Here is a 26,867-nt window from a genome sequence, read left to right as displayed (position 1 = left end):
GCTGCATCCGGGGCGGACCGCTCCCCTCCCTTGGTAGTCACTTGAGCCGCGAGATATGAAAGGTATGAATGTGTTGTGTATTTTTTTTAATTCCTACGATAGTATTAAGACAGCTTGTCACAATGTTAGTGAAATGTGCTGCATTGTGTTTTTGAGAGTTTTTCTCCATTGTTGTTGAAAACACCACATACTCCTCAGAGTTCTCCCATTTTTGACATAGTAAATTTCAGAATAATTGTGTAACACAAAGGCTCTAGAAAAAGGAGGACAGATTGAGACATCCGGGTTTTACTTCCACCAATGGAAGTAAAACCCCAGATGTCGCAACCTGTCTTTTTTCTGGAGTCATATGGTAACACGTCATTGTCTATACATAACTCGCTTGGAGTCTCATGGTTAAGCATGTAATTAATTTATAAATAAATAGTGCTGGAAAGCAGGACCTGGCATGAGGTGCATGCAATCAAATTTCTCATAATTACTGGAAGGACAAACTTATGCTTTAGCATTTAACTTCACAAAGGGCGAGTGATGAAATGAGGAAAATAGTTATAAAAACAACTAATAGGAGCAAAGATTCATATAAGGCATAGGCATTATTTAAAGATATCATTTTGGAAGCCCAGATCGATACTGTCACCTATTGTTTTTAATATCTACCTCAAGTCACTAGCCGAGCTAACTCGGTCAGTGGATACTCAGTTCTACATCAATGTGGATGACGTGCAGCTACTCATACCCACTGAACCTGATTTACCCATAACCAGTGGCGTAGCAATGGTGAGAGGCGCCCGGAGCAGTGGCACCCCTCCCCCACCTTCATCTCTACCCCCACCTGCTCCTTCCCCAATCCCACCTGCCGCGTGCGCCCCCCCCCCTTCCTTTCCCTGTACCTCTAGTTGAAGTTGTTGCTCGCGGCGGTCAATAACATGCTCCTCGCGACCCTGCTGGCTCTCCCTCTCACATCATTTCCTATGCGCGGCATCCGGAAGTGAACGTCAATAGCAAAGCCAACGGGGTCACAACAACTTCAACTAGACGTGTGGGGGAAGGGAAGGGAGTGCGCATGTGGAGGGGAGGAATGGGAAGAGGCAGGGGAGGGCAGAGAGGAGGCGAGGTGCCTGTGCCCCCACCAATATGGCACCCAGAGCGGACCGCCTCCCCCCTCCCTTACTACACTAAATAAACTGGCTGCCTGTCTAATGTCAATTCAAGAATGGGCTAAAAACAAATTTGCCCGAACCCAAGAAAAATCTAATCTAATCTTTGGTTTATATACCGTCATCTCCCAGTGGCGCTCAACTCGGTTTACATGCAATTAAGACTGGAGTACATAGCAGAAAACATAGGAGAAGGAAGAACTAATTAAAAACTAAAGTACATAAGAAAAGCATAAGAAAAATAATATCATTTCGTTGAGGCTGTAGTTAAACCATTTAAAAATTGCGAGAACAACAAAGTTTTCAGGAATTCACGAAATAATTGCAGCTGCCCTAAAAGCCTAATGGAGTCAGGAAGTTCATTCCAGAAGATCTCTACAAACTTGGAAACAAAAGATCGCCTGAGCTTTCCCAGCAGATTTAATTCCCTTAAAGGAAGGGAAGGCTATGGGCACATACCTGACATCAAAATCTCCTCTGTGAAATATGAACCCCTCATAAAACCACAGGTCAGAAGCCTAGGAATACAGCTAGATTCAACACTTACTCTGATGCCTCAAATCCAAGCAACCTTCAATAGCTGCTTCTATCATTTGCAATAACCACGCTGCCTCTCTCCAGTGGCGTAGCGGGGGTAGGAGGCAAACCCCCCCCCAGCACCTTATTTTCAGTCCCCCGCTCCTTCCATGGCCCCATGCTTCTTCTCCACCCCCACCCCCACACTATGCTCGCGCCCGCCCTTCTCCCGTACCTCTTTAAATCTTCGCCAGTGGAAGCAACTTTTCCAGCCTGCTGCACACACTGCAGGTGGCTTCCCCTCCGACGTCACTTCCTGACCCACATAACCTGAAGTGATTTCGGAAGGGAGCCAAGCCCTCGTGAGCAGCAGGCCAGAGAAGTTGCTCACGCTGATGAAGATTTAAAAAAGGTCCCGGGAGACGGAGGGCGCGAGAATGGCATGGAGGGGGTGGAAAGGCGCCGCTAGCTCCACCAAGATAATGCCCGGGGCAGTCCGTCCCCCTCCCCCCCCTTACTAAATCACTGCTTCTCTCCTTACATCGAGAAGGCAAGTCTTGCCTCAATTGTGCATGCCTTGATAACATCAAGTCCAAATTACTGTAATGCACTCTACACTAGTCTCAGTGCAAAGGGTCTGCACTAGCTCCAGTTGATTCAGAATGCTGCAGCAAAGTTAAGAGAGGATTATAAGTAATGTGACTACAACACACCATTTTTGCAAAATTTCACCGACTACCAGTACAATACAGGGCTAAAATTTAAAACTACACTCCTCCCTCCTTATTCGCAGTTTCGGAACCCGCAGTTTCGACTATTCACGGTTTTTAGCGTGTTGGCTCCTCCCCCCAAATTACATCATCCATGCCACCAACACCTATTCCAAATCAAGTAAAGGGGTGCATACCTGCCATTGCAAAGAGGTGGGCTAAAGCCTCATTTCCACCAGGCCAAGTGCAACCGGGGCTCATCTCCGCCCAGGACCCTCGCACGCCAGGCAGCAGCAGCTGCTGCCCCCTCGAGCTCCTGTTGCCATGTCCTGGACTGGAGGACCGCCTAGCCATTGGCCGACACTGTCACTTGAGCACCACGGGAATTTGGGTCCCTGGCTCTGAGGAGAGGAGATGGTCTAGGCGTGAGGGGGACCTGGAGGTAAGAGTGGCGGCATGGTGGGGTGGGAGTTGGCCATGAGCTTCTCTTTCTCCCCTGCTCTGTAGATGGGGCCAAAGTTAAGGAGAGACCTGGGCAGGCGGGAGGAGGAGGCGAATAACTTTCTCATGTTATTCGCAATTTTATTATATTCGAGGGTTTTTAACAGAAAACCACAAACAACATATGAGAAAGTTATTCACAGTTTTTCCGTATTTGTGTTTTGCCTGTAATCACCGCGAATACGGAAGGAGGAGGAGGAGTGTATGTCTGATCTTCAAGGTCCTCAAAGGAAATATCCTACAGTACTTGAAGAACAGGATTTTCCTCTACACACCTCCAAGGTCACTAAGGTCCTCCCAGGGATTATCCTTAACCACACCCTCTCCAAAGAACATCACACTATGTGATACCCAGTGGTGTAGTAAGGGGGGACGAGTGGAGCAGTCTGCCCCGGCACCATGTTGGGGAGGCAGGGGCACCAGCACCCCTCCTCTTCCCATTCCTCCTCTCCCCATGCGTGCCCCCTTCCCTTCCCCCATACCTCTAGTTGAAGTTGTTTGCGGCGGTCAGCAACGTGCTCTTCATGACCCCATTGGCTCTCCCGCTGACCTCATTTCCAGGTGCTGCGCATAGGAAGGGATGGCAGAAGGAGAGCCGATGGGGTTGCACGGAGCACGTTGTTGACTGCCGCGAGCAACAACTTCAACTAGAGCTATGAGAAAAGGGAAGGGAGACGCATGCGGCAGGAGGGATTGGGGAAGGAGCAGGGGCATGCGTGGCAAGTAGGATTGGGGAAGGATGGGGGAGGCGCACACGACAAACGGGATCGGCGAAGGAGCGGTAGATGATACCTGCCAACACATCTTATAGCAGGCATATTTGTCCACTCCTACCCTAACTAAGATAATTTTCAAGCACCATTTTAACCTCATGTGCAACTTTCTTTAAATTAGTTCCCTTATTAAATTAGTTTCCTTATTAGTTCCCTTATTAAATTAGTTTCCTTATTTCTCCACCTTTGCTTATATCCTAGACTGTCTATTAAAATGCTTTATTGCCTATTGTGTTGACATTGTAATGTAGCAAACTATGCCAAACCTTGTATTGCAATTTGAATATTTTTGCTGCTGTAATTGTCTGTTGCTTATGTTTGACTTATTTTTACACCGCCCTGAGTGAACTCCTTCAAAAGGCAGTAAATAAATCCTAATAGAAACATAGAAACATAGAAAAAAGCGGCAGAAAAGGGCTATAGCCCACCAAGTCTGCCCATTCCAAGTATCCTCCCCCCCTGAGTTTACTCCATTAAAGATCCCACGTGAGTATCCCATTTTCTCTTAAAATCCGTCACGCTGCTGGCCTTTATCACCTGGAGTGGGAGTCTGTTCCAATGATCCACAACTCTCTCGGTGAAGAAATACTTCCTGAAGTCGCCATGAAACTTCCCTCCCTTGATTTTTAGCGGATGCCCTCTGGTGGTCGAGGGTCTCATGAGCCGGAAGATATCATCTTCTGACTCGATGTGCCCCGTGATATACGTTTCAATCATATCTCCCCGTTCCCTTCTTTCCTCAAGTGAGTACATCCGCAATTTCTCTAGTCTTTCTTCATACGTGAGATCCTTGAGCCCCAAGACCATCCTGGTGGCTGTTCGCTGTACCGACTCGATTCTCAGCACGTCCTTTCGGTAGTGAGGTCTCCAAAACTGAACGCAGTACTCTAAGTGAGGCCTCACCATGGCTCTGTACAACGGCATCATAACTTCAGGTCTCCTGCTGACGAAACCTCTGCGGATACACCCCATCATTTGTCTTGCTCTGGAGGAAGCCTTCTCCACTTGATTGGCAACCTTCATGTCCTCGCTAATGATCACTCCTAGATCGCGTTCCGCTGTGGTCCTAACCAAGGTTTCACCATTTAGCACATAAGTTCTACGCGGGTTTCTCTTTCCCAGGTGCATTACCTTGCATTTTTTAGCATTGAAGCCAAGCTGCCAAGTAGTTGACCATTGTTCCAGCAGCAGTAGATCGTGTGTCATATTATCAGGTAATAAGCTTCTGCCTACTATGTTGCAAAGTTTGGCGTCGTCGGCGAACAGCGATACCTTTCCCCTAAGTCCTTGCGTCATATCTCTTATGAATAAGTTGAATAGAATCGGACCCAGGACCGAGCCCTGCGGCACTCCACTTATCACGTCCGATGCTTCAGATGGGGTACCGTTCACCACTACCCTTTGATGTCTGCCGCTCAGCCAATCCCCAACCCATGTAGTTAGGGTGTCTCCTAATCCTATCGATTTTAGCTTGTTCAGTAATCTTCGATGAGGGACGCTATCAAATGCTTTACTGAAGTCCAAATACACTACGTCCAGTGACTCTCCAGCATCCAGTTGTCTAGTAACCCAGTCAAAAAAGCTAATCAGATTAGATTGGCAGGATCTACCCCGGGTGAACCCGTGTTGGTGTGGATCACGTAGTTTTTCTTCGTCTAGGATTGTGTCAATATTCTGTTTGATCAGTGTTTCCATGAGTTTACACACTATAGACGTGAGACTCACTGGTCTGTAGTTTGCTGTCTCTGTCCTGCAGCCCTTTTTGTGGAGTGGGATTACGTTGGCGGTTTTCCAGTCCAAGGGGACCCTTCCTGTGCTTAGGGAAAGATTGAAAAGAACAGATAATGGTTCTGCCAGGACTTCCCTTAACTCCCTTAGCATTCTGGGATGTAGGTTATCTGGTCCCATGGCTTTGTTTACTTTGAGTCTTGATAGTTCGTCGTAGACACTACTGGGCGTAAATTCAAAATCTTGAAACGGGTCTTTCTGGTTATCTCCCGTCTGCAGCTGTGGACCAACTCCCGGCGCTTCTCGGGTGAATACTGAACAGAAGTATTGGTTTAGTAGTTCTGCCTTCTCAGAATCTGATTCCGCAAAGTTACCGTCCGATTGCTTCAGGCGTACTATCCCATCTTTGTTTCTTTTCCTGTCACTAATATAGCTGAAGAAAGATTTATCCCCTTTCTTAATTTTCCGTGCTAACTCTTCCTCCATTTGGAGTTTGGACTCTCTGACTGCCATTTTGACAGCTTTAGATCTGTCTAGATAGTACTCTTTTGCCCCCTCTCTGCCTAGATGTTTGTAGGTGATAAATGCGTCTTTTTTCTGTTAACTAGGTCTGAAATTTCTTTACTGAACCATTGGGGTTTTTTTGTTTCTCCTGCGTTTACTTACTGTCTTTATGTATCGGTCTGTTGATTCGTGTAGTATGGATTTCAGAGACGACCACATACCCTCCACATTGTCAGATTTTGCTTGTTTATATAGCTCCCGATGGACAAAATCTCCCATGCTGCTGAAGTCTGTACCTCTAAAGTTGAGAACCCTTGTTGCTGTGTTTGTCTTAGGGAAACCTTTCTTAAGGTTGAGCCATACCATATTATGGTCGCTGGAGGCCAGTGTGTCTCCTACTGAGACTTCCGTGACGCTATCTCCGTTGGTGAGGACCAGGTCTAGTATTGCCTGATCCCTGGTGGGCTCCAACACCATTTGCTTGAGACGTGCCCCCTTTATGGAGTTTAATATTCTTTTGCTGCTACCCGTAGTCGCGGAGAGTGTGTTCCAATCTGCATCTGGCATGTTGAAGTCTCCTAGCATTACTAAGTCTCCGCGCAGCGTGATGTTCTCTATGTCCTCAATTAATTCCATGTGTTTGTCCTCCTGTTGCCTGGGAGGTCTATATATCACACCAAGGTATAGGCATTTTTCTTTCCCTCTGGCCAGGTTCACCCAGAGGGATTCCCCGGTGTATCTAATATCTGTGATTCTGGTGGTTTTGATGCTTTCCTTAGTGTATAGCGCTACTCCTCCTCCCAATTTACCCACTCGGTCGCAACGAAGTAGGTTGTACCCTGGTATAACCATATCCCACCCATGCGATTCCGTGAACCAGGTTTCGGATATCGCTATCACGTCAAGATCGGCATTTGTTATCTCAGTCTCTAATTCTAGAATTTTATTTCCCAAGCTGTGTGCATTAACATACATAGCCCTCCATATCTGTGAAGAGATTCCCTTGTGATTTAGTGTGGCTCCTAAATTATCAGTGATCTTTCTCCCTGAAATGTTGTGGGTATCCTTGGTACTTACCTTAGGCTTTGTAGTGTGATTGCCACTTGCCTCCTCAGGGTGGTTCCTTACTGCTCTGGGATATAAGTATGTACCCTCCCCCAACTTACCTAGTTTAAAGCCCTATGGAGTAGGCGGGCTAATCGATGTCCAAATACGTTTCTACCTCTTCTGGTCAGGTGGAGTCCGTCTGGTCCCTGCAGTCCCTGGAGCGTCTCGCCGTGGTTCAGGAATCCGAAGTTCATTTCTATGCACCATTCGCGGAGCCATTCGTTAGTCCGTTGAATACGCTCTTCTCTAGCTCTGCCTCTGTTTCTCACTGGAAGGATTGACGAGAAGACCACCTGCGCTCCTATCTGCTTCAGCTTCTTTCCCAGCGCTCCAAAATCTCTGGGGATGTTCTCTGTGTCGTTCCTAGCAATAGCCTTATTGGGTCAGACCAATGGTCCATCTGGCCCAGTATCCCGTTTTCACGGAGGCCAATCCAAGTTACAAGTACCAGGCAAAAACCCAAATAGTAGCAGCATTCCATGCCACCGATCCAGGGCAAGCTGTGGCTTCTCCTATGTCTGTCTCAACAGCAGACTATGGACTTTTCCTCCAGGAAATTGTCCAAACCTTTCTTAAAACCAGCTACGCTATCCACTTTTACCACAACCTCTGGCAATGTTTTCCAGAGTTTAACTGTTTCTGAGTGAAAAAATATTTTGTCCTATTGGTTTTAAAAGTATTTCTCTGTAACTTCATCGAATGTCCCCTAGGCTTTGTAATTTTTGATGGAGTAAAAAAATCGATCTATTTCACTCAAGATTTTGTAGATTTCAATCATATCTCCCTTCAGCTTTTTCTTTTCCAAACTAAGGAGCCCTAACCTTTTTAATCTTTCATCATACGAGAGGAGTTCCATTCCCTTTATCATCTTGGTTGCTCTTTTCGAACCTTTTCTAGTGTTCAACCAATTTCCAGCATGATCTAATATTGAGCTGAAAGAGGGGCATTCAGAAAATAAAAGCAGACCCAAATGAAAAAAATAAGAACTGGAAAGTTAGATGTGAAACTTGTGGCGTAGTGAGGATAGGAGGTACCCGGGGAAGTAGAACCCTCTGTGCCATCCTCTCTGCCCCCCATGCCCTTCCCACCACCACCCCACTTGCATCTTCCCTTCCCACCCCCGTACCTCTTTATATCTTTGCCAACCTCAGCACAGCTTCTCCAGCCTGCTGCTCATGCTGGCTTTCCCTCTGAAGTCACTTCCTGGCCCCGTGACCCGGAAGTGATTTCAGAGGGAGCCAGGCCGATGTGAGCAACAGGCTACAGTAGTTGCCCACACTGGTAAAAGTTCTAAAGAAGTGGGGGGTGGGGAAGGGAGGGCACGAGCATAGCATGGGGGAGCAGAGAGGTACCAGCGCTCCCACCAAGATCCCCTCCTCCCCCCCATTACGCCACTGCGTGAAACAGTATTAATGCATGCCAAGACTGGCTTTTAAAAGAAGCTTACAGTAGAGAGAAATTCATGCTAAAAACCTTTTCAGGTTCATTCAAAGGAAAAAGCCCATGCGGAATCAATTGGACCAGCAAACACCCAAGGAATAAAATAAGTGTTCAGGGGGTGGGAGGGAGGAGGTTGGAAATAGTAGCATAGTAACAAACAATTAAAGGAATTTTTTCCATGATCTTTACAGAGCATTTTGTGCGTCAGATCCAAACCATAAACTTTCGTTGATGGTGATGATTCAGAGCAAGGGGTCCAGAGATGATCCTGGAAACTACAGACTGGTGAACCTGATTGAGCTATTTTGTTGAATCTAGTCTAAAGAATAGAATTACTGACTATATAGAAAGACCAATCCAGCCAATATTCAGCAGTATTTAACCAGCTAGAAATGGCGCTGACCAGGTAAATGAGACTATTCAGCTCAAAATAACTGGTTATCTCCACAGTTAGCAGCTAAAAATTGAACTGGTTATACTGCATGGTAATTAGCAAAGTTGCAGTATAACCAGTATAACTATGCAGCTATGTTTAGCGGACAAATCAGACTGCGTAAATAGCAGTCCTATCTTTGGCTGCTATAAACATAGCCATCCAGTGCTGAATATTGACTTAGCAAGTTAGGGCCGGATTCTGCAACTGGCACCGTTATTGGCTGGCGTCTCCAAAACCGGTGCCAGTCATGTGTCAATCATGTACCAGCACTGGTTGCAGAATCGCCGCCGTGTGTAAAGTAGACACTGGAAATGTAGGCCAGGATTTTACTGACCTAAAGTTTCTGGCACCTACTTTACATGAGAATCACATTCACAGATTTTATGCGCACTTCTTATTCCTAGGTTAGCAGCATAAAATCTACCGGTGCCTATGGTCACTTTTGGCGCAAGCCATGCCTACTTTGACTGTAGGTGTCGATAGGCGCTTCTGTAGATAATGTAGTCAATTACTGTGTTGTTTATTGCCAATGAAACCAATTAAGTTAGGTGGTGGTAAGACACCTACAGCTGCCTATCTTTCAGCATCCCTACGAGAATCAAGGCCTTAATGTTATAGTGGCAACCCCCCCTTCCCCCCCAGATATTCATTGCCAATCACCAGAAACAGCCCAGCTGACTGTGGGAGTGATCCAGGCTGCCTCCTGGTGGCTGAATATCGGGAACCAAACAAGAGAACTGCAGAACTGATGTACTTGATGCAGGAGCTTTATTAAAGTCAATAAAACACTGTATAACAAGTGGTCCAACCTGTATTCTAAAGAAACGAGGACCCAACATGGTCTGTGTTTCGATTAACACATCTTCCTCAGGGGTCCAAAGTGTTTCTTATTTAATAAGCAATGTGGAGCACAACACCGTAGAAACAAATTCTTGAGAACACAAAACAAAGTCTGTGTAAACGCTGGAGTGATACTGTGTAAGGGTGTGTCTCAGAAATGAGGCATCCAAGCTGGGACATCACAAGTAACACAATCTGCCAATGTAGAACCTGTTCTAAAATACACTGAGGAATGGGCATCTATGTGCCAGTTACACATGGCATGAAAATCCACTTTAGACAAACAAACATCTAAAATATCAACGGGTCAAAATGGACTGAACAAACATTTTTCTTAGCCATTTTTGAAACATACCGTATTTCCCCATATATAGGCCGCAGCTTATATATGGGTTTTGCAAGCTGGCACAGTGGGTGTGGTTTGCAAAACTAGGGTGGCCTATACAATTTTTAAAAATCCCTCCCTTACCTCCTTCGCTGGATGGCCTGTAATCACTGCATCCTCGAATCGCGGCCAGCGGTGCAGGGCAGGAGAGATCTTTTCGATCTGCAGCCCGGCCCGGCTCACGGGAGCTCAGGGCAGCCATTTCCTATGAGTGATCTGCTTGGAACAGGAGCATAGGAAGATCGCTCCTGCCCCGAAAACCCGCTAGACCACCAGGTAAGGCTTAAGGGAGGGGTCTAAGAGGGCTCAAAAATATTCCCCCCCCAAAAAAAAAAAAAAAAATCAAAGAACCGAATCCGCGGATGCTGAAACCACGGATTCGGAGGGAGAAGTGTAGTCAGTTTTCTATAGAGAAAAGGGTCATTAGTGGAGTATCTTAATGGTCTCTTTTGGGACTTTGCCGATGAACATATTTCATAAATGATCCGGATACAGGAGTGACGAATGGAATGACTAATTTTGCAGATAACAAAATTATCTGAAGTTACTAAAATGGCAGAATATTGTGGAGAATCGCAGAAGGATCTCGTGAGACTGTACAAGTAAATGGCAAAAGAAACGCCTTGCTGTGAACAAGTGCAAAAGGATTCATAAAGGGAAAAATAATCCTAGCTACAGGCACGAAACAGTTCCAAGTTTGGAGTCATTACCAGAGAAAAATGTCTTGGAGCCAAGTTGAAATTTTCAGCCTAGTGTGCCACGGCTGCCAAAATCAAACAGAATGTTAGGGATTATTTGAAAAGAAACAAAGAACAAAACTGAGAACATCATTGTGCTTCTGTCTAGGTCCACAGTGTGACGTTACTTTCAGTACTATATGCATCTCAGAAACGACATAGCAATGCTGAAAAGGTTTCAGAGAAGAGCACCAAAAAATGATACGCGGGATGGTTTCCCATTCTTATGAAGAAAGCCTAACAATTAGACAGTTCTTCATAGCTCAATTTTTCTACAGGTCTGGGTGAGACACATTAAGACGTTCACAATTTACAATCTGCCAAATATTCAAAAGGGTTTAAATGAGGCAGGAGAGGTTTCTTCCTGGCTAAACCCCGCTGAGCAACCCGGCACATGATGTTCAGTGGCAATCAACCAGTTCACGCTGCTGAATATCACCACTAACCAGCCATCTCCTAACCTGTTAGGTTAGGGGCAAATACATGCAGACTGGCATCAGTGCCATAGTAAGAGAAGGGGGGGCGAGGAGAGGCAGTCTGCCTCAGCTATCATGTTGGTGGGGGCGCTGGCACCCCTCCTCCCTTTGGCACGTGCTGATGTCAAAGGGAGAGCCACCGGGGTCGCGAGGAGCACATTGAAGTTGTTACTCCTGGTGGTGAATGATTAGAGGTTTCAAGTTTATTATAAAATTTGATTAATCGCTTATTCCAAATTCTAAGCGATGTACAAATCGATAAAAAATATATGGTAAATTATTGTCATGTGTATATCGTAATTTATGTAAATTATGTCATCTCTGTTCTGTCTGGATTATTATTTTTTTAATTTGAAATATTTTATTAGAATTTTGAAAAGTATAACAAACAATAAAAGTGGATATCAACGCACATACAAATGACATAGACAGTGTCAATACATAATAATGGCTCTTCCAATAAGTACAAAATGCAATGACAAACTTATGGATGTACTTTGTAACCTGTTCTGGGCTCCTTTGGGAGGACGGGCTCAAAAATTGAATTAAAAAACAAACAAACAATAATATAGAAATTTTTTGAGAAAATATTTAGAAAAATTATATCTTGTATATTTACGTCAAGGGAGCACCTCCATTGACATGACTTAAATATATAAGACTTGACTTAAATATATAAGATAAGTCATTTTTCTAAATATTTTCTCAAAAAAATGTTCTAGATTAAATGATATTGCACAATTTATTTATATACTAGCTTTATAGCCCGTTACATTAACGGGTGCTAGAATATATGTGTGTGTCTGTCTTTATTTCTTTCTCTCTGTCTCCTTAGCCGCTTTTTCCTGTCCATTCTCCCTTCTTTTTACCTCCCCTGTGTCCACCACCACCCCTTCACTGCTCCCCTTATCCAGCAGCAGCACTTCTCCCTTTGTTTTACCTCCCCCCTGTCCATCAGCACCTCTTCCTGCTCCCCCTGTCCAGCAGATGGCTCCAAAGTGGTGGAACTCCCTTCCGAAGGAACTGAGACTGGAAAAGGACACGGAAAGTTCAAGAAAGGGATAAAGACTAGTGGCGTAATAAGGGGGGTGGGGGGATGGTCCGTACAAAGAAAAGAAAAACTGCAGACAAGAGTACAAGATGCAAGCTAAGTTTATGGAAACAAATATATGTTGCGATTAGTGTCACCACTTTTTAACAAACCAGGGACCCAACACGGTCTGTGTTGCGATTAACACACCTTCATCAAGGATCCCTAATTTGAAAGGTATCGAGTAAAACCGCAACTAAACTAAACTTAAGCCTGTAAAAAAAATGAATAAAAAAGTGTCAAAGTTTATTTATAATTTGGTATACCATCCATCACAAGTATCTGGCCGGTTTACAATATTAAAAATGTATAAAATATAAAAAATAAAATAAGGCAGGTTATAGCCTAGACAGAGACAACGTTTGGACATGTTGGATACATGAGGAGCTAGGGCGGGGGAGGGAGATTTTAAATTACATAAAAGATAAAAATAAGAGGGAGGGATGAGGGGAGGGAGAACACAGGAGGAAAGGAAAGCATGGGGAACCGCGCTGAATGGCCCGCGCTGCTCCCGATGCTCATAGGAACTCAATGAGCGTCGGGGAGCAGCGCAGGTCATTCAGCACAGCTCTCTGCGCTAGAAACTGCTATCGCAGTTTCATAGAAGAGGGGGGTAAATAAACCTGAAACTTGAATTGTGATAAAACAAGAAACCCCCAGTTCCCTTCATAACTCAGTGAATAACAATTTTACCATCACCATCCCATATCATGACTGTTTACACTGAAACTCCTCAAATTTACAGATTTGCTTACTTTAGTATACAGTATATTATTCTACAATGTACTGGTTTTTAATTGGGGGCTACATTTTCTGTAGTGAGCTACAAATCTTCAAGGATCAAACAGTACAACCTGATCCATAAGCTACAAATAATTGACTGATAATCTATGAGAAGGTGCAGAAATATTCCCAGTACAACCAGCCAACTTCCTAAATTCTGAGTATTATTTTGCCACTGTAGCTGAAAAGAGTGTTATCTTATTTCAGCAAGTGCCAATTTGCAGAAACGAAATTATGTGGGTTTTTTTAGTTCCCATAGTCTCTCGAGACTACGGCGGGAGCTCACGGCAGCCTTTTCCTATTGGCGATCTGCACGGGGCAGGAGCGTAGGAAGATCGCTCCTGCCCCGAAAGCCTGCTAGACCACCAGGTAAGGCTGGGATGCCGGGAGGAAGGCTGGAGAGAGGCGGAAACGTGGTAAACTATGGGGTTTCTCCCCTCCCAAAAAAATTGTGAATATATGAAACCGTGAGTGTGGAAATCGCGAATGGGGAGGGGGAAGTGTATACTGACCTCCTCAGATCTTAGAAATACCAGAAATGTCTTCCTGTATGTTATCTACCAGTCTTCAAAATACAGTACATAGAATTAGGAGATGAACAGGGAGCCAAGATGCAGAAGGCCAACGGTCGTTTGGAACCAAAATTCGAGGCATTTCATATCCCAAAGAACCAGTTTACAAGGGAATTGGCCAGAGTGTTGCAGGCTAGTGAGTCTAATCGCTTCCTGATGTCAGCAGCTGAGAGAGCAGTGGGATACGATTGTGCTCACTTCCTCAAATCCCCTTAGTCACAGGGCAGGCAGGCCCTCCAATTACCAGGAGGAGAGAAAAAGAAAACGCGGCATACAACATCTGTCAATCATGTTTAAAAATATACTGGTTGCCAAGTCATGGCTAATCATGAGTATGAATGTGGGTGTCCCTGGGGGCCAGAAACATTCAGAAAAAGCAATACCCTTGATTAGACAGGCAATACATCAGCATATACTCTCCCTCTATCCCTCTCTCATTCTCTGTCTGTGCATGTATAGAACATGGGTTCAGATGGAAAAGGTATAACTGAAATGTTAGAGACACAAATGCACATTATTGTACAACAGTGATTCCTATATCTGGTCCTGGAGGCACCCCTTCCAGTCAGGTTGTCAGGATATCCACAATGCTTACTCACGAAAGACATTTGCATGCATGCAAATCTCTCTCATGAATATGGATTGTGGATATCCTGAAAACCTGACTGGCCAGGACCAAGTTTGAGAACCATCAAGATACACTGTAGAATGGATATGCTCTTTATGCAAAACCACGGTGACATAAATATCTCTTTGTACCAATGCTTTGTATTAAACATGTAAAAACAATTCACCACCTATCACAGGCAGGTACAAACGCATTTGTGGCAATTATACCTCTCAGACAGGAGTGGTAGAAACTGACTGTTTATGCCAGCGGAATGGAGCTAAGAGCCAAGTCCTTCTACTAAGCTACAGTAAAAATTGGACTTAGCGCACCCTCACACGATTTTTTTTTCCTGTGCGTTAAGGTCAGAAAAAGAGCTGATTTTCCAATTTTTATTTTTATTTTTTTTGCATTAATTGCCATGCGTTGCCATTAAAAAAAAATTACCATGTTAGCACTTAGCAACACCTATTCTGTAGGTGGGGAGGCTCATGAGGTAATCCTGCATTAATCACCAGGATGGTCTCGGGAGGCCACCAGGATGGTCTCGGGACTCAAGGATCTTCCGTACGAGGAACGGCTGGATAAATTAAAGCTATACTCACTCGAGGAACGCAGAGAGAGGGGTGACATGATCGAGACATTCAAGTATCTCACAGGCCGCATCAAGGTGGAAGAAGATATCTTCATTTTCAAGGGTCCAGCGGCAACAAGGGGGCATCTGTGGAAAATCAGGGGCAGGAAACTGCACGGGGACACCAGGAAATTATTTTTTACTGAAAGGGTGATTGATCGCTGGAATAGTCTTCCACTTCAGGTTATTGAGGCCAGCAGAGTGCCTGATTTTAAGGCCAAATGGGACAGACACGTGAGATCTATTCACAGAGAAAGGTAGGGGAGGGTCATTGGGGTGGGCAGACAAGATCTTATCTGCCGTCTATTTCTATGTTTCTATGTAATCAGTCAGGGCCAGATTCTACAAAGGCCACTGAAAGTAAGCTGGTGGTAGCCGCCCTACTGCCACCTAACTTAGTTGGTTTAATTGGGATTAAGTGACGTGATAATTGATCGCACCATTACAACCCAATCAAATCCTCATTTTTTTAAAAAATAGCCGCCGCTATGCGGCCTCCAGGACCAGCGGCTGGTGCCCGAAGGTAGGTGTGTTTAGGGACTTCGGCATCACTATGCACCGCTGGCCGCGATTCAGGAAAGACCCCGGGCGCTGGAAAGGCAGGCCTAAAAAAACCCTGGCCTAGATTTCCGGCGCCTAGGGCCCTGGGGAACCACGATTCTGTAAGCAGCGCCTGCCGGTGACTGACGCGTGGCAGATGCCCGTTTTGTAGGCCCCGCTTAGAGAATCAGGGCCTTAGTGTGCAGTAAGGAAACTGCGCCACCTAATTGTTGCAAAAATCTCTGCCCCCCCCCCCAAGACATGCTCTCTCTGTGCAAAAATTTTTAGCACGCAGTTAGCGCCAGTTTGGCATTTACTGAAGGATGCCTGAGCCTGCCCTGCGGTACCGCCATTTTAAGCTGCGGTAAGCGCACGCTAGTACTTACTGCACCTTAAAAAAAGGACCCCATCAAGATAAGCACTACCATAGCACATCCTACGGCAACATGCATTATTTTACTGTAACCGGTCGCATGTTATTAGGGCATGTTAACGCGGTACACATGGAAGTGTGTTATCTTTATCTGGTCATTTCCTTCTGCTTTTTATTGCAGGCAACAGTGTATCTCGGTGACAAATCAGTGCTCAGCTGACTAGTCTTACGCTGATAGCAGAATCCCCGAAGGGAAGAGCACGTCCAGCCTGCTTCAAAAGGCTGCAACCTACATACACACAGGAATTTTGTTTTCATGATTTATTTCATTATAAGATATTGAGATACAATACTTAGGAATGTAGGGCACTTCTAGCCTTCTTTCTCCGCACGTGTCCGAGGCCATTATAGCACTTTGCGTTTTCATACACTTAAGCTGAACTTTCTCTTCCAGCAAAACTGATTAAAAACAGCAGCGAACGATCTGGTAATTCTCTTCCTCCTCGTTCCCCTAGTGTTTGATATGGTGACTGAAGCTGGATGACAACCAGGATCAGAGAAGCATGCTCGGATCCAGCGCAACACATACACCTCTTTTGATCTTTACTCACATAAGAAGTTTCACCTTCATAAGCAAGCTCCGACAATGCTTACGCTCGAAGAGATGAATACTGAGGCAGTGGGGAAGGCTGCCCTGCCAGATAATAATTATTATTATTATTATGTTCTTGTATACCGCCATACCCAATGAGTTCTAGGCGGTTCACATCAATTAATTAAGATCCGATCTGAACACGGATTTACAACATTTTATCCGAGTTATAAGCAAAGAGGAAGGATATGTTGGAACATTTTTGCAGAAATATATCAGAGTTACTTGCAGCGACAAGGTTGGATGGGAAGGAGAGAGGGCAGGAAAGCCAAGGGAGGGGAGGGGGAGGGGGAAAGGAGGGGGGGAGGGCGGGAGGGGATTATTGCGGGGGAATGGCGGTTAGGGGTCCTGTTCGCAGAATAATATTAGCACAGGCTCTGAAATGTACAAAACTAGACAGTGACCTCTGAAAGTATACTAGCAGACATGGTATTTTTATTAGTTAAGGGGGGAGGTGTGTTTTGCATATTGAAAGTGCATTTCTTGATTTGTTTATGTTTAAATTCATTGCACTATTTATATTTTAAAATTAATAAAGATTTACACACACAAAAAAGAAATTGTATTTTTTAAACGAGCGATCTCGCTCGAGAAAGAGCCAATTTCCAGGGAATAAGCAACTTCAAAAGTCCTAAGTTCTCTCCCTTTATCAGACCTGCTGTCAAAGACCTTATCTGCCCATGGATTCAAGAGCAACCGAGCTCTCTCTTGCCCACTATTCCAGCAGAGTAATTTGCAACATATGAACCAACTTTTTCAGAAAACCCAACTCAGATTACTCTTCTCTGGATACAGTGAAGGAGACATAGTTAGTCCTTGTGAGTCTTAGAAAGAAAAGAAAAAAATTACTGTACAGGAATTTCAGCTATTCATAACTTATTCATGGCTTATGTAAAGCAGTCTTACTCCCCTGAGGTCAGGCACCTAGATATGACTCCAGTAATACTCTCTCACCCAACTAACTCTTGAAACTAATTTTGAAAAGGCATCCTAGACAAATGAAAAGAGGAATACGGCTCCCAACATTGCCAGTGGGGGGGTTCTCCACCCAAAAGGCTGGCATGCTACAAAGCATTCAGGTGATCTCCAGCAAACGAGCTGTTCTGGCAAGCATGCACTGCCTAACGCATACAGAGTCAAAATCCACTGAAAAGGTGCTGGAAGGATCAGTGCATCAGTTTCCAACTGAAAGAAAAGAAAAAAAAAATGTACGCTCTCCACAGCCCGGAAAGTACTTGCAACGGCAGCACCCCCCAACCCTGCAACTGATTTCTATATTTCCTTAATAGTGCATAGTGTTGCTGCCGAATTGCTCTTTGCAAACGGTGCCCGGGAAGCTCCTAGAAAGCCAGACGCCCCGTAATAGGGGTAAAGTTGACCGGGTTAATCTGGGGCATCCGAGGACCTTGCAAGAGCAAAGCTATTCTTAAGCGGAACCACACTACACTAGTGGAAGCGAAGGGTGGGGGGTTGGGGGGGGGACTCACCAGAGTGCTCGGACCACTTAGACAGAGAGGAAAGGATCAACGTAAGACAGCCCATGACACAGATTTGCCCCAGGAACAGCGGCTTCCTCTTCCTCGAAGCGGACCTCCAGCGCCGCCTCGTTTCCAGCATCCCCGGCAGCGCGAGGAGCCGCCGATCCGCCGCCACGCGCAGGGTCGCCCGCTCCCGTGCAACGTCCATGGGATCGCAGGCGCCCGGATCGCCCGGACCGCAGCGGGAAGGAAATGGCCCCAACTCCGTGCAAACTGTTGCACATACAGCCGGGAAAGCTCCACGGGGCTTTTTCCTCGGCCGCCTCTTCTCTCTTCTGCGGAGCCGGCAGCGCCTCAGTGCGTTTTACGTGCGGGCAGGCAGCTCTGGCCGGGTTGCCATCGATGCACTGAAAGCGGCGCGTGCCGCCCGCGAGCGCTGGGGCTTCTGAGCCCGGAGCTGAGCGCCGGCTTAGTGCGTCCGCCGCGCGCCAGTCGGATTGCCAGAGCCCCCGAGCGGGGGAGGAAGAGGGAGCCGCAGGCAGAGCCGCTCACCCACACATGCACAAAGCCGAAAGCAAGAGGTTGCAGGCGGAACTTGCCGAGCCACCGCGACGGGCTTTGCCCTGCCAGTTGCAAGACTGCCTTGGCGTTAACCCTTCCGTTGCTGAGGTGCTGACACCTTTTTTTTTTTTTTTTACATCACAACTCGTTTTTGCTCTTCTAAACGAGTTGCATTTTTTTCCCCCCATCGTCGCATAAACTTTTCATAGGTTGGGAAACCAAAGCATTGCATAATAAGTGTGATTAAAAAAACCTAGGTTCTTATGTAAGCATTCCAGTTCTGATTCAGAAAATAGACACTTGCTTATATTGGAAGAGAAAATTATATGCACCCAAATTAGTTCTATTCATAGTGCATGCTTATTATTATAAATATATATATATAAATAAATGTTAAGCAATGTGAATGTTTTTGGCTATGTGACAAATTACTTGGAATGGTTGAATAAAATCACCTATCCAACACTATTAAATTTAATGAATACCTTGACAAAAATAATTATAAATTCATAAATCTTACAAAACTTTAAAAAATTGATATACAGGAATTTGCAGTCATAATCTTCTCTCCATAAATAGATAATTATGACCTATACTAAGGCTGGATTTCTGGACTGTTGCCTTGTTGGAAAGTTTAAATCTTGCTGACCAAGCAGGGTGAATACTAGATTCATTTCCTATGGAAATCTTATAGTCTGCTTTTTCGATCAAATATCATTTTAATGTTATAATTTCATCAGTGACTTAGAAAATTAATATTTTATTTATTTATTTAAAAATTTATATTCAGCATAATAACTGTGGATTACAAAATAATCTGATGCACTTCTCCCTCCGTATTCGTGGTTTCAGCATTCACAGTTTCGATTATTCACGTTTTTTAGCTTGCTGGCTCCTCCCCCCAAATTACATCAGCTTGCATAGAGAAATCGCTGATTCCAAGCATTTACAGCGAAAATCACCGATTCCCAGCACTTTCTTCACCGTGTTTTGCCTCTCCTTCAGGAACAGGCCAGGTCTCCCACCATGTTATTCGCGGTTTCACCATATTCACGATGTTTTTTAATAGAAAACAGCGAATAACATATGAAAAAGTTATTTGCGGTTTTTCTGTATTTGCGGTTCTTTTAATCCCCTATCACAGTGAATACGGAGGGAGAAGTGTAATCATTTTAATTCAGCAGCTACAAGCACACTACAAATCCCAGGCACAGCTCCTGTGAATGAATATTTAGGTGACAATATCCAGATCCAATTGGTGATGTGCTTGGAAGTTCAAATACAAATTTTTTTAAAAATCGAATTCTTAATTCTAGCAAAAGCCAATATAAAGAACTTAACAACGAGGGTCAGTCACTCTTTATCTCATCTTCAAGAAATCACTTTGCAACAAGATTTTTGAACTGGCTGGAGTCTCATTTCTTCTCAGCAATCCCAAAAACACTGACTTAAAACTGTCACCTGAACCACTGTATATTAAAAAAAAAAAAAAAAAAAAACCTGAAGTTTTAAATATGGTCATAATGCTCGTCCAAGGGCTCCTTTTATCAAACCGCGCTAGCGGGGTTAACGCGCGTGACTTTTCATCACGCGCTAACCCCCGCGCTGGCTTAAAAACTACCGCCTGCTCAAGAGGAGGCGGTAGTGGCTAGTACAGCCAGCGGTTTAACGCGAGCTATTACGCACGTTAAACCGCTAGCGCGGCTTGATAAAAGGAGCCCCCAAGTCTTTTTAACCACCATCTCTCTGTGTAAATTGAGAGTTTAAAAGCACCCCTTAACTTTTCACACTAGAAACCATTAAGATGGAAAATCCATGCATAGTGAGAAATGTCAGCTCCACAGGTACGAGGGGCCGCTGAAAAGTTCTCAGCCCAACACTTTTCATTTCAGTAGTGAGGCAATTGCATCTAGTCAATGGGCACAAGTATAGGGAAACCAAGCTATTGTGACATCACCGATGAGGTTGGCTCTTAGGCATTGGTGGAATGAGGCATTATGGCATCACAATATGAGGGGCTGCTGAAAAGTTCTCAGCCCAACCAAAAAGAGAATGATGTGGAGCCATGAAACTTACAAGTTATGCCACACTTTTCTTGGCATTTTTTGTTTCAATGATATGAAATGAAATGAAAAGTGTGGCATAGCTTGCAAGTTTCATGGCCGCACATCATTCTCTTCTTGGTTGGGCTGAGAACTTTTCAGTGGCCCCCTCATAGAGGAATGGAACTAAGCCACAGCACTTAAGTCTGGAATGCAATACAGTAATACACTCTTTCAATTTTATGTATAAACTTCTTAACTAAAGTTTTTAACGGGAGCAAAAAGAAGTTAACAGTGCAAGCACAGACAGAGTGACTGAATCTAGAGCAGGGGTGTCAAAGTCCCTCCCCGAGGGCCGCAATCCAGTCGGGATTTCAGGATCTCCCCAATGAATATGCATGAGATCTATTTGCATGCACTGCTTTCATTGTATGCTAATAGATCTCAAGCATATTCATTGGGGAAATCCTGAAAACCCGACTGGATTGCGGCCCTCGAGGAAGGACTGCGACACCCCTGATCTAGAGTGTGGTGCAGTGACTAGAGCTACAGCCTCAGCACACTGCTTCATGAGACCCTGGGCAAGTCACTTAATCCCCCCCCCCCCCATTACCCTTGATACATTAGATAGTGAGTCCACTGGGACAGATAGGGATAATGCTTGAGTTCTTGAATAAATTCATGTACACTGTTCTGAGCTCCCCTGGGGAGAATGGCATAGGAAACTGAATAAATGAATTAGATCAGCTATGAGGCTAAAATACACATTAAGGATTGGGGCTCATGGAGATCCCTGCAGACCCTCATCTTGTAGAAGCAATGACAGCAGCCCACCAGACAATTATGCAGCAGTAGTGGTATTAAAAAAAAACAACTTTAATACCCCAATAAAAAATTGTAGAAGAAAAACTCCACCATGATAGAGAACGATACGAGGACAAATTTTTCCCTGTCCCCGCGGGAACTCATTTTCCCATCCTGTCCTGTTCCTGCAAGCTGTGTCCTCATCTGCACAAGCCTCAAACACTTTAAAATCATAATTTTTTGAGGCTTGGTCAGTTAAGGCAAAGCTTACAGGAATGGGACAAGGACAGTTCTGCACGTGCATTAAGATCATCTTCCCAAAATCTATTAGTTGTTCCCTCTTTAAAAATAATAGGCGCTCGTAGATTAGATATGTTCTCGGTAGTGGGCCCCCAATGGTGGAACTCATTGCCCCAAAATATAAAAATTGAAAAAGACATTTCTTCCTTCAAGAAATCTCTGAAAACATTTCTTTTTAAACAGGCTTTTAATATATAAAATTTATCCTAATTTTTGTTTTAAGAATTTCCTTCCTCCTCAATGTTTTTCCCTTAAATGTGTTTCTCATTATAATAGATGTAACTTTAACCCCCCTTCCCTTCCAATTGTTCTTAGTCTTGTCTTACTTCTAATGTTTATATATATATATTGTTTGTATTTTAACTTAACTTATTGTATTATTATGTACATCGCTTTGTATAAAGATATAGCGATTCATCAAATATTTAATAAACCTTGAAACCTTGACAGCGACAAAACGCATGGGGACGAGATGGGGAAATTGAGTTCCTGCAGGGATGGGGAAATATTTGTCCCCGTGTCATTCTCTACACCATGGGTTATATATGAAAATGGAGGAAAAGCCTCAGAGTACCCAGGTAAACCACCTGTTATGATGCAAATCAATCACGGGCATCAAAACCTCCATGAAAATATGTCTAGATCTTAAGTTCAGCAAATAAACTGTCTTGTGATAAATTCATATCCAAAATAAAGTCCAATAATTAAAAAAAAAAACAAAAACAACTTATCTTTTGAAGAAGGCCACCACTGAATCCAGCGTTGGCCAGTGTTTCACCAAACGGTTTCAGGGACTCATAGAAGTCTATAAATCTTCAATCTGCTGCCGATACTGGTTCCAAATAGGGTAAACTCATGCACAAATAGAATCACAGTGCTTGGCGTGGTCCTGTTTTGCCTAAAGCTGCAACAGGAGCAACTGTTGACCAGATATAAAACATTGAGGGACTCGTTTTTAAAAGCAAACAAAAAAAAAAAAAAAACCAACATCGAAAAAGTGGCACAAAAGCAGAGAGAGGGAATCAAAATACATATCAAACAAGGAAAAAAGGGTGACCCGTCAAATGCGCGCTGGACAATGGCGCGCCTGACACATTTGCACACCAGTGTGCATTGCACTAAAACCTGATAATTTTTTTATTTTTGAGGGTTACGAAGTAATCCTCTTTTTTGAAGGGTCTCCACCTCCACTACATTTAAAACATTAATTTGCTAGCTAGTGTTAGGATAAGGTTTACACGATGATTATGGGAACCCACGCACGCAAATGTCCATCGTGCGATTGTCGGTGCACCAGAAAAAAGCACCAAGGGCCTCTTGGACTGGGACGACGAGGTTGTGTTTATTGGTAGACCTGACACGGGCCGTGTTTCAGCACAAATGCCTTTGTCAGCAGTCTATAAAAAACAGTAAAATAAAGTAAGAGACATTTTACAATAATAAAAATGCATTACAAAAACTATTTACAGTATAATAAAAAAAATTGTGTATGGTACAAATCATATTTTATTTATTTATTTAAACCATTTCTAATTCGCTTTTGACCAAAGCAGCTCACAATTGACATACACAGCCTCAAAGACATACATATCTTCTACAAATATATAAATAACAAAACTAAGGGCTCCTTTTAAGAAGCCACGGTAGCGGTTTAACGTGTGTAACAGCGTGTGCTAAACTGCCGGCCGCGCTAGCCGCTACCGCCTCCTCTTGAGCAGGCAGTAGTTTTTCTTCTGGCGCGGGGGTTAGCGCGTGATGAAAAGTCCCATGCGATAAAGCTGCTAACGCGGCTTCATAAAAGGAGCCCTAAATAAATAAAACAAAGTTAAAATAGGGGTACATCTTGTCATATCTATCAGAAGGGAACGTTATATCATCGTAATCAGGGAAAAATACCACTAGCAAAAAAAATGCTTGTGCAAAGAGGTAAGTCTTCAATAATTTTCTAAACTGCAACAAACTTCCACAAAATCTCAAAATACCTGTCAGAGCATTCCATAAAACAGGGCCAGCAATGGAGAAACCAGGGGCTCCTTTTACTAAGATGCGCTAGCGTTTTTAGCGCACGCACAAAATTATTTCGTGCTACACCCCGCAGTATGCTTCTAGAATAACGCCAGCATTACGGTCTAGCACACTCCCATCAGCATCTGACCCGCTGAGCTCTGAACCATTTGTAGTGCCTTAATCCGAACAGAAAGCATGCCTAAATAGATACCATTACAGTAATCTAACTGTGATAGTACCATCGACTGTAACACTTGTCTGAAGTCCCAGGTGGTTAACACACTCTTCAAAAGAGATAATTTGCGCATAACAAAATAAGCAAGCTGCACTGCTCTTGATACCTGAGCTTTGGATGATAATTTTGTAACTTAACCCCCTCTTTTACAAAAGGTGCGCTAAGCTTTTTAGCACACGCTAAATATTAGCATGCGCTAAACACGCTAAATGCTAACACATGCATGTTATCCTATGGACTCTTTAGCAGTTATGGCATGTGTTTATTTAGTGCACGCTAAATCCATGCTAAAAACGCATAGCGCACCTGGGCCTAAGATTACACCAAGTACCCTAATCTCTTCACTAATTGCAATCAAGTGATTAGCTAGATGAACTTCTCTAGGCCATAAATGCTCATTTTTGTCCCCCAACAATTATTATTTCTGTTTTACCTATATTCAAGTTGAGCCCTTTACTATGCATCCACTCATTAATTTTATCCCTGTAACCATTTAACTCAGAAAGCAGCTCATATCCCCAACTACATATTTTGAAAAAGAACTGAACATCAATAGCATATATCCTGTAAGGAGCACCCATTTTATCTAGCAACTCACCTAGCGGTGAGATATAGACGTTGAACAAAGTGGCCGATAGAGCAGATCCCTGCGGCACTCCGCAGGGTGCTAAGATCTCGGATGACACTTCACTGTTACTATGGACATGCATTCTCCTATTTGACAAAGACGGCTGAAATCAATCGCATACCTTTCCTCCAATTCCTATCTGTCGCAACCTTTCGATTAAACCACAGCGGTCGATGGAATCGAATGCAGCAGAAATATCTAAAGAGACAGTGCAAAAGCAACGTCCCCGATCAATACCCAAATGCAATTCATCAATGGTTGCAAGCAACAAGGTCTCAATGCTACGATTCTTTCTAAAACCAAATTCCACCACAATGATAAAACTCTCCAGCTGCAGTAGAACAGTTTTCTCCTTAACTCTAGCTAAGAATGGCAAGATCGATATCGGCCTATAACTAGACATAAGATCCCTATCAAGGTCAGGTTTCTTCAATACTAGTCTCACTGTGCCAACTTTGCAACTCTTGAAACAAGCCAGAAACAAGAGATTTATTTATCATCTTCGTCAATGATGGGGCGATCTCAGTGCCAGTGACATGGTTGAAACGTTCAAGATAATGAAGGGAATAGATCTAGTAGATAAAGACAGGTTGCTCACCCTCTCCAAGGTAGAGAAAACGAGAGGGCACTCTCTAAAGTTAAAAGGGGATAGATTCTGTACAAACGTAAGGAAGTTCTTCTTCACCCAGAAAGTGGTGGAAAACTGGAACGCTCTTTCGGAGGCTGTTATAGGGGAAAATACCCTCCAGGGATTCAAGACAAAGTTAGACAAGTTCCTGCTGAACCATAATGTACGCAGGTAAGGCTAGACTCAGGCCACTGGTCTTAGAAACATAGAAAGATGACGGCAGATAAGGGCTATAGCCCATCAAGTCTGCCCACTCTCTTGACCCACCTCTTGGAGTCAACTGACCCCTTTAATTATACAGCCACTTTACTTTACCCTAGTGACCCTATTCCTGGACTTGACCCCCGTAGGGATCCCACATAGGTATCCCATTTATTCTTAAAGTCCGGGATGCTGCTGGCCTTGATCACCTGCACTGGAAGCTTGTTCCACTGCTCAATCATTCTTTCTGTGAAGAAGTACTTCCTTGCGTCTCCACGAAACTTCCCCCCCCCTAAGAGTTTGAGCGGATGCCCTCTTGTGGTCGTGGGTCCTTTGAGAAGAAAGACCTAAGGGCTGCCACAGGAGCGGACTGCTGGGCATGATGGACCACTGGTCTGACCCAGCAGGAACAATTCTTATATTCTTATGTTCCTTGAAAACTGGGTTGTCAATCCACTCTGAGGGATGTTTCTTTAGGAATATTTTCACTTTTGTGGATCCGTCTTCATTCAAGAGATCAAAAATTGACTGGTGTTCACCATGTTACAAGACTTTCAAAGGTCACAGGTTCTATTTCATCTGTACAAAGGAGACGTCGTGGAACGTCTGGCAATGGTGGACGCTGTAAGTCAGGGGTGTCCAACCTTTTGGCTTCCCTGGGCTGCATTGGCTGAAAAAAATGTTTCTGGGGCCACGCAAACGCTGCAGCAAGATAGGAGGGAGCCAGCAAGACGGTAAACACCCGGGGGCAGCAGAGGAAAACACTGCATCATCCTCGAGCGGGGCCGCACAAAATACTTCACGGGGCCGCAGGTTGGACACCCCTGCTGTACGTTTTGAACCATTCGTAGCTTTGTTTCTGGTGCGATTTTTGTCCTCAAAAAAGACAACTGCTGTTAGATGCTCAGACAGAAACCACAGGTGTCGGGAAATGGCTGTGAGCACCTTGTTTGCAACAGTTTTATTTGGCTATGGGCTCCTTTTACGAAGGTGCTCTATGCATTTTAGCACAGGCTAAATATTAGCGCAAGATAACCGTGCTAAACGCTAATGCGTGCATGTTAGTCTATGGACACGTTAGTGCGCTCATATATTTAGCACATGCTAAACGCGCACTAAAACGCATAGCGCACCTTAGTTTGTGTTGCGAGTAGACAGCAGTTCAATGTCATTGTATGGAGCCCTAATTCCACTGGCATTTCATTCCACTGTTGAAGACTGACAAACAAAGCCAAGCCGGTTACATTGCTGAGTAGTTCTGCTGTCATTTGAAACTGTGCTCTGAATAGGAACATCCAGTCCATGTAGCAGTCGAGCAGTTTACAGCCGACTTCCCAAAGAGCCAGTTTTCAGGTGCAGATTGCAACTAGACGACGCCATACAAACTACCGTAATTATGTGCAATTGCCTACATACACA

General features: G+C 44.3%; 1 protein-coding gene across 1 annotated transcript in view; it reads right to left on the bottom strand.

Annotated features, from left to right (window-relative positions):
* SLC24A3 (solute carrier family 24 member 3) overlaps positions 1-18,526 on the bottom strand; it is a 560,288-nt gene extending 541,762 nt beyond the window's left edge. Inside the window, exon 1 of the mRNA XM_033939286.1 lies at positions 18,052-18,526. Coding sequence (XP_033795177.1) covers positions 18,052-18,250 — 199 coding nt within the window. The 5' untranslated portion in view covers positions 18,251-18,526. The remainder of the gene's footprint in view (positions 1-18,051) is intronic.
* Positions 18,527-26,867: the final 8,341 nt, after the last annotated feature.

The sequence above is a fragment of the Geotrypetes seraphini genome, chromosome 3 (genome assembly GCF_902459505.1).
Source record: "Geotrypetes seraphini chromosome 3, aGeoSer1.1, whole genome shotgun sequence".
Classification (NCBI taxonomy): domain Eukaryota; kingdom Metazoa; phylum Chordata; class Amphibia; order Gymnophiona; family Dermophiidae; genus Geotrypetes; species Geotrypetes seraphini.
The sequence above is the reverse complement of the archived record's forward strand: the minus strand, read 5'-3'. Positions and strand labels throughout refer to the sequence as shown.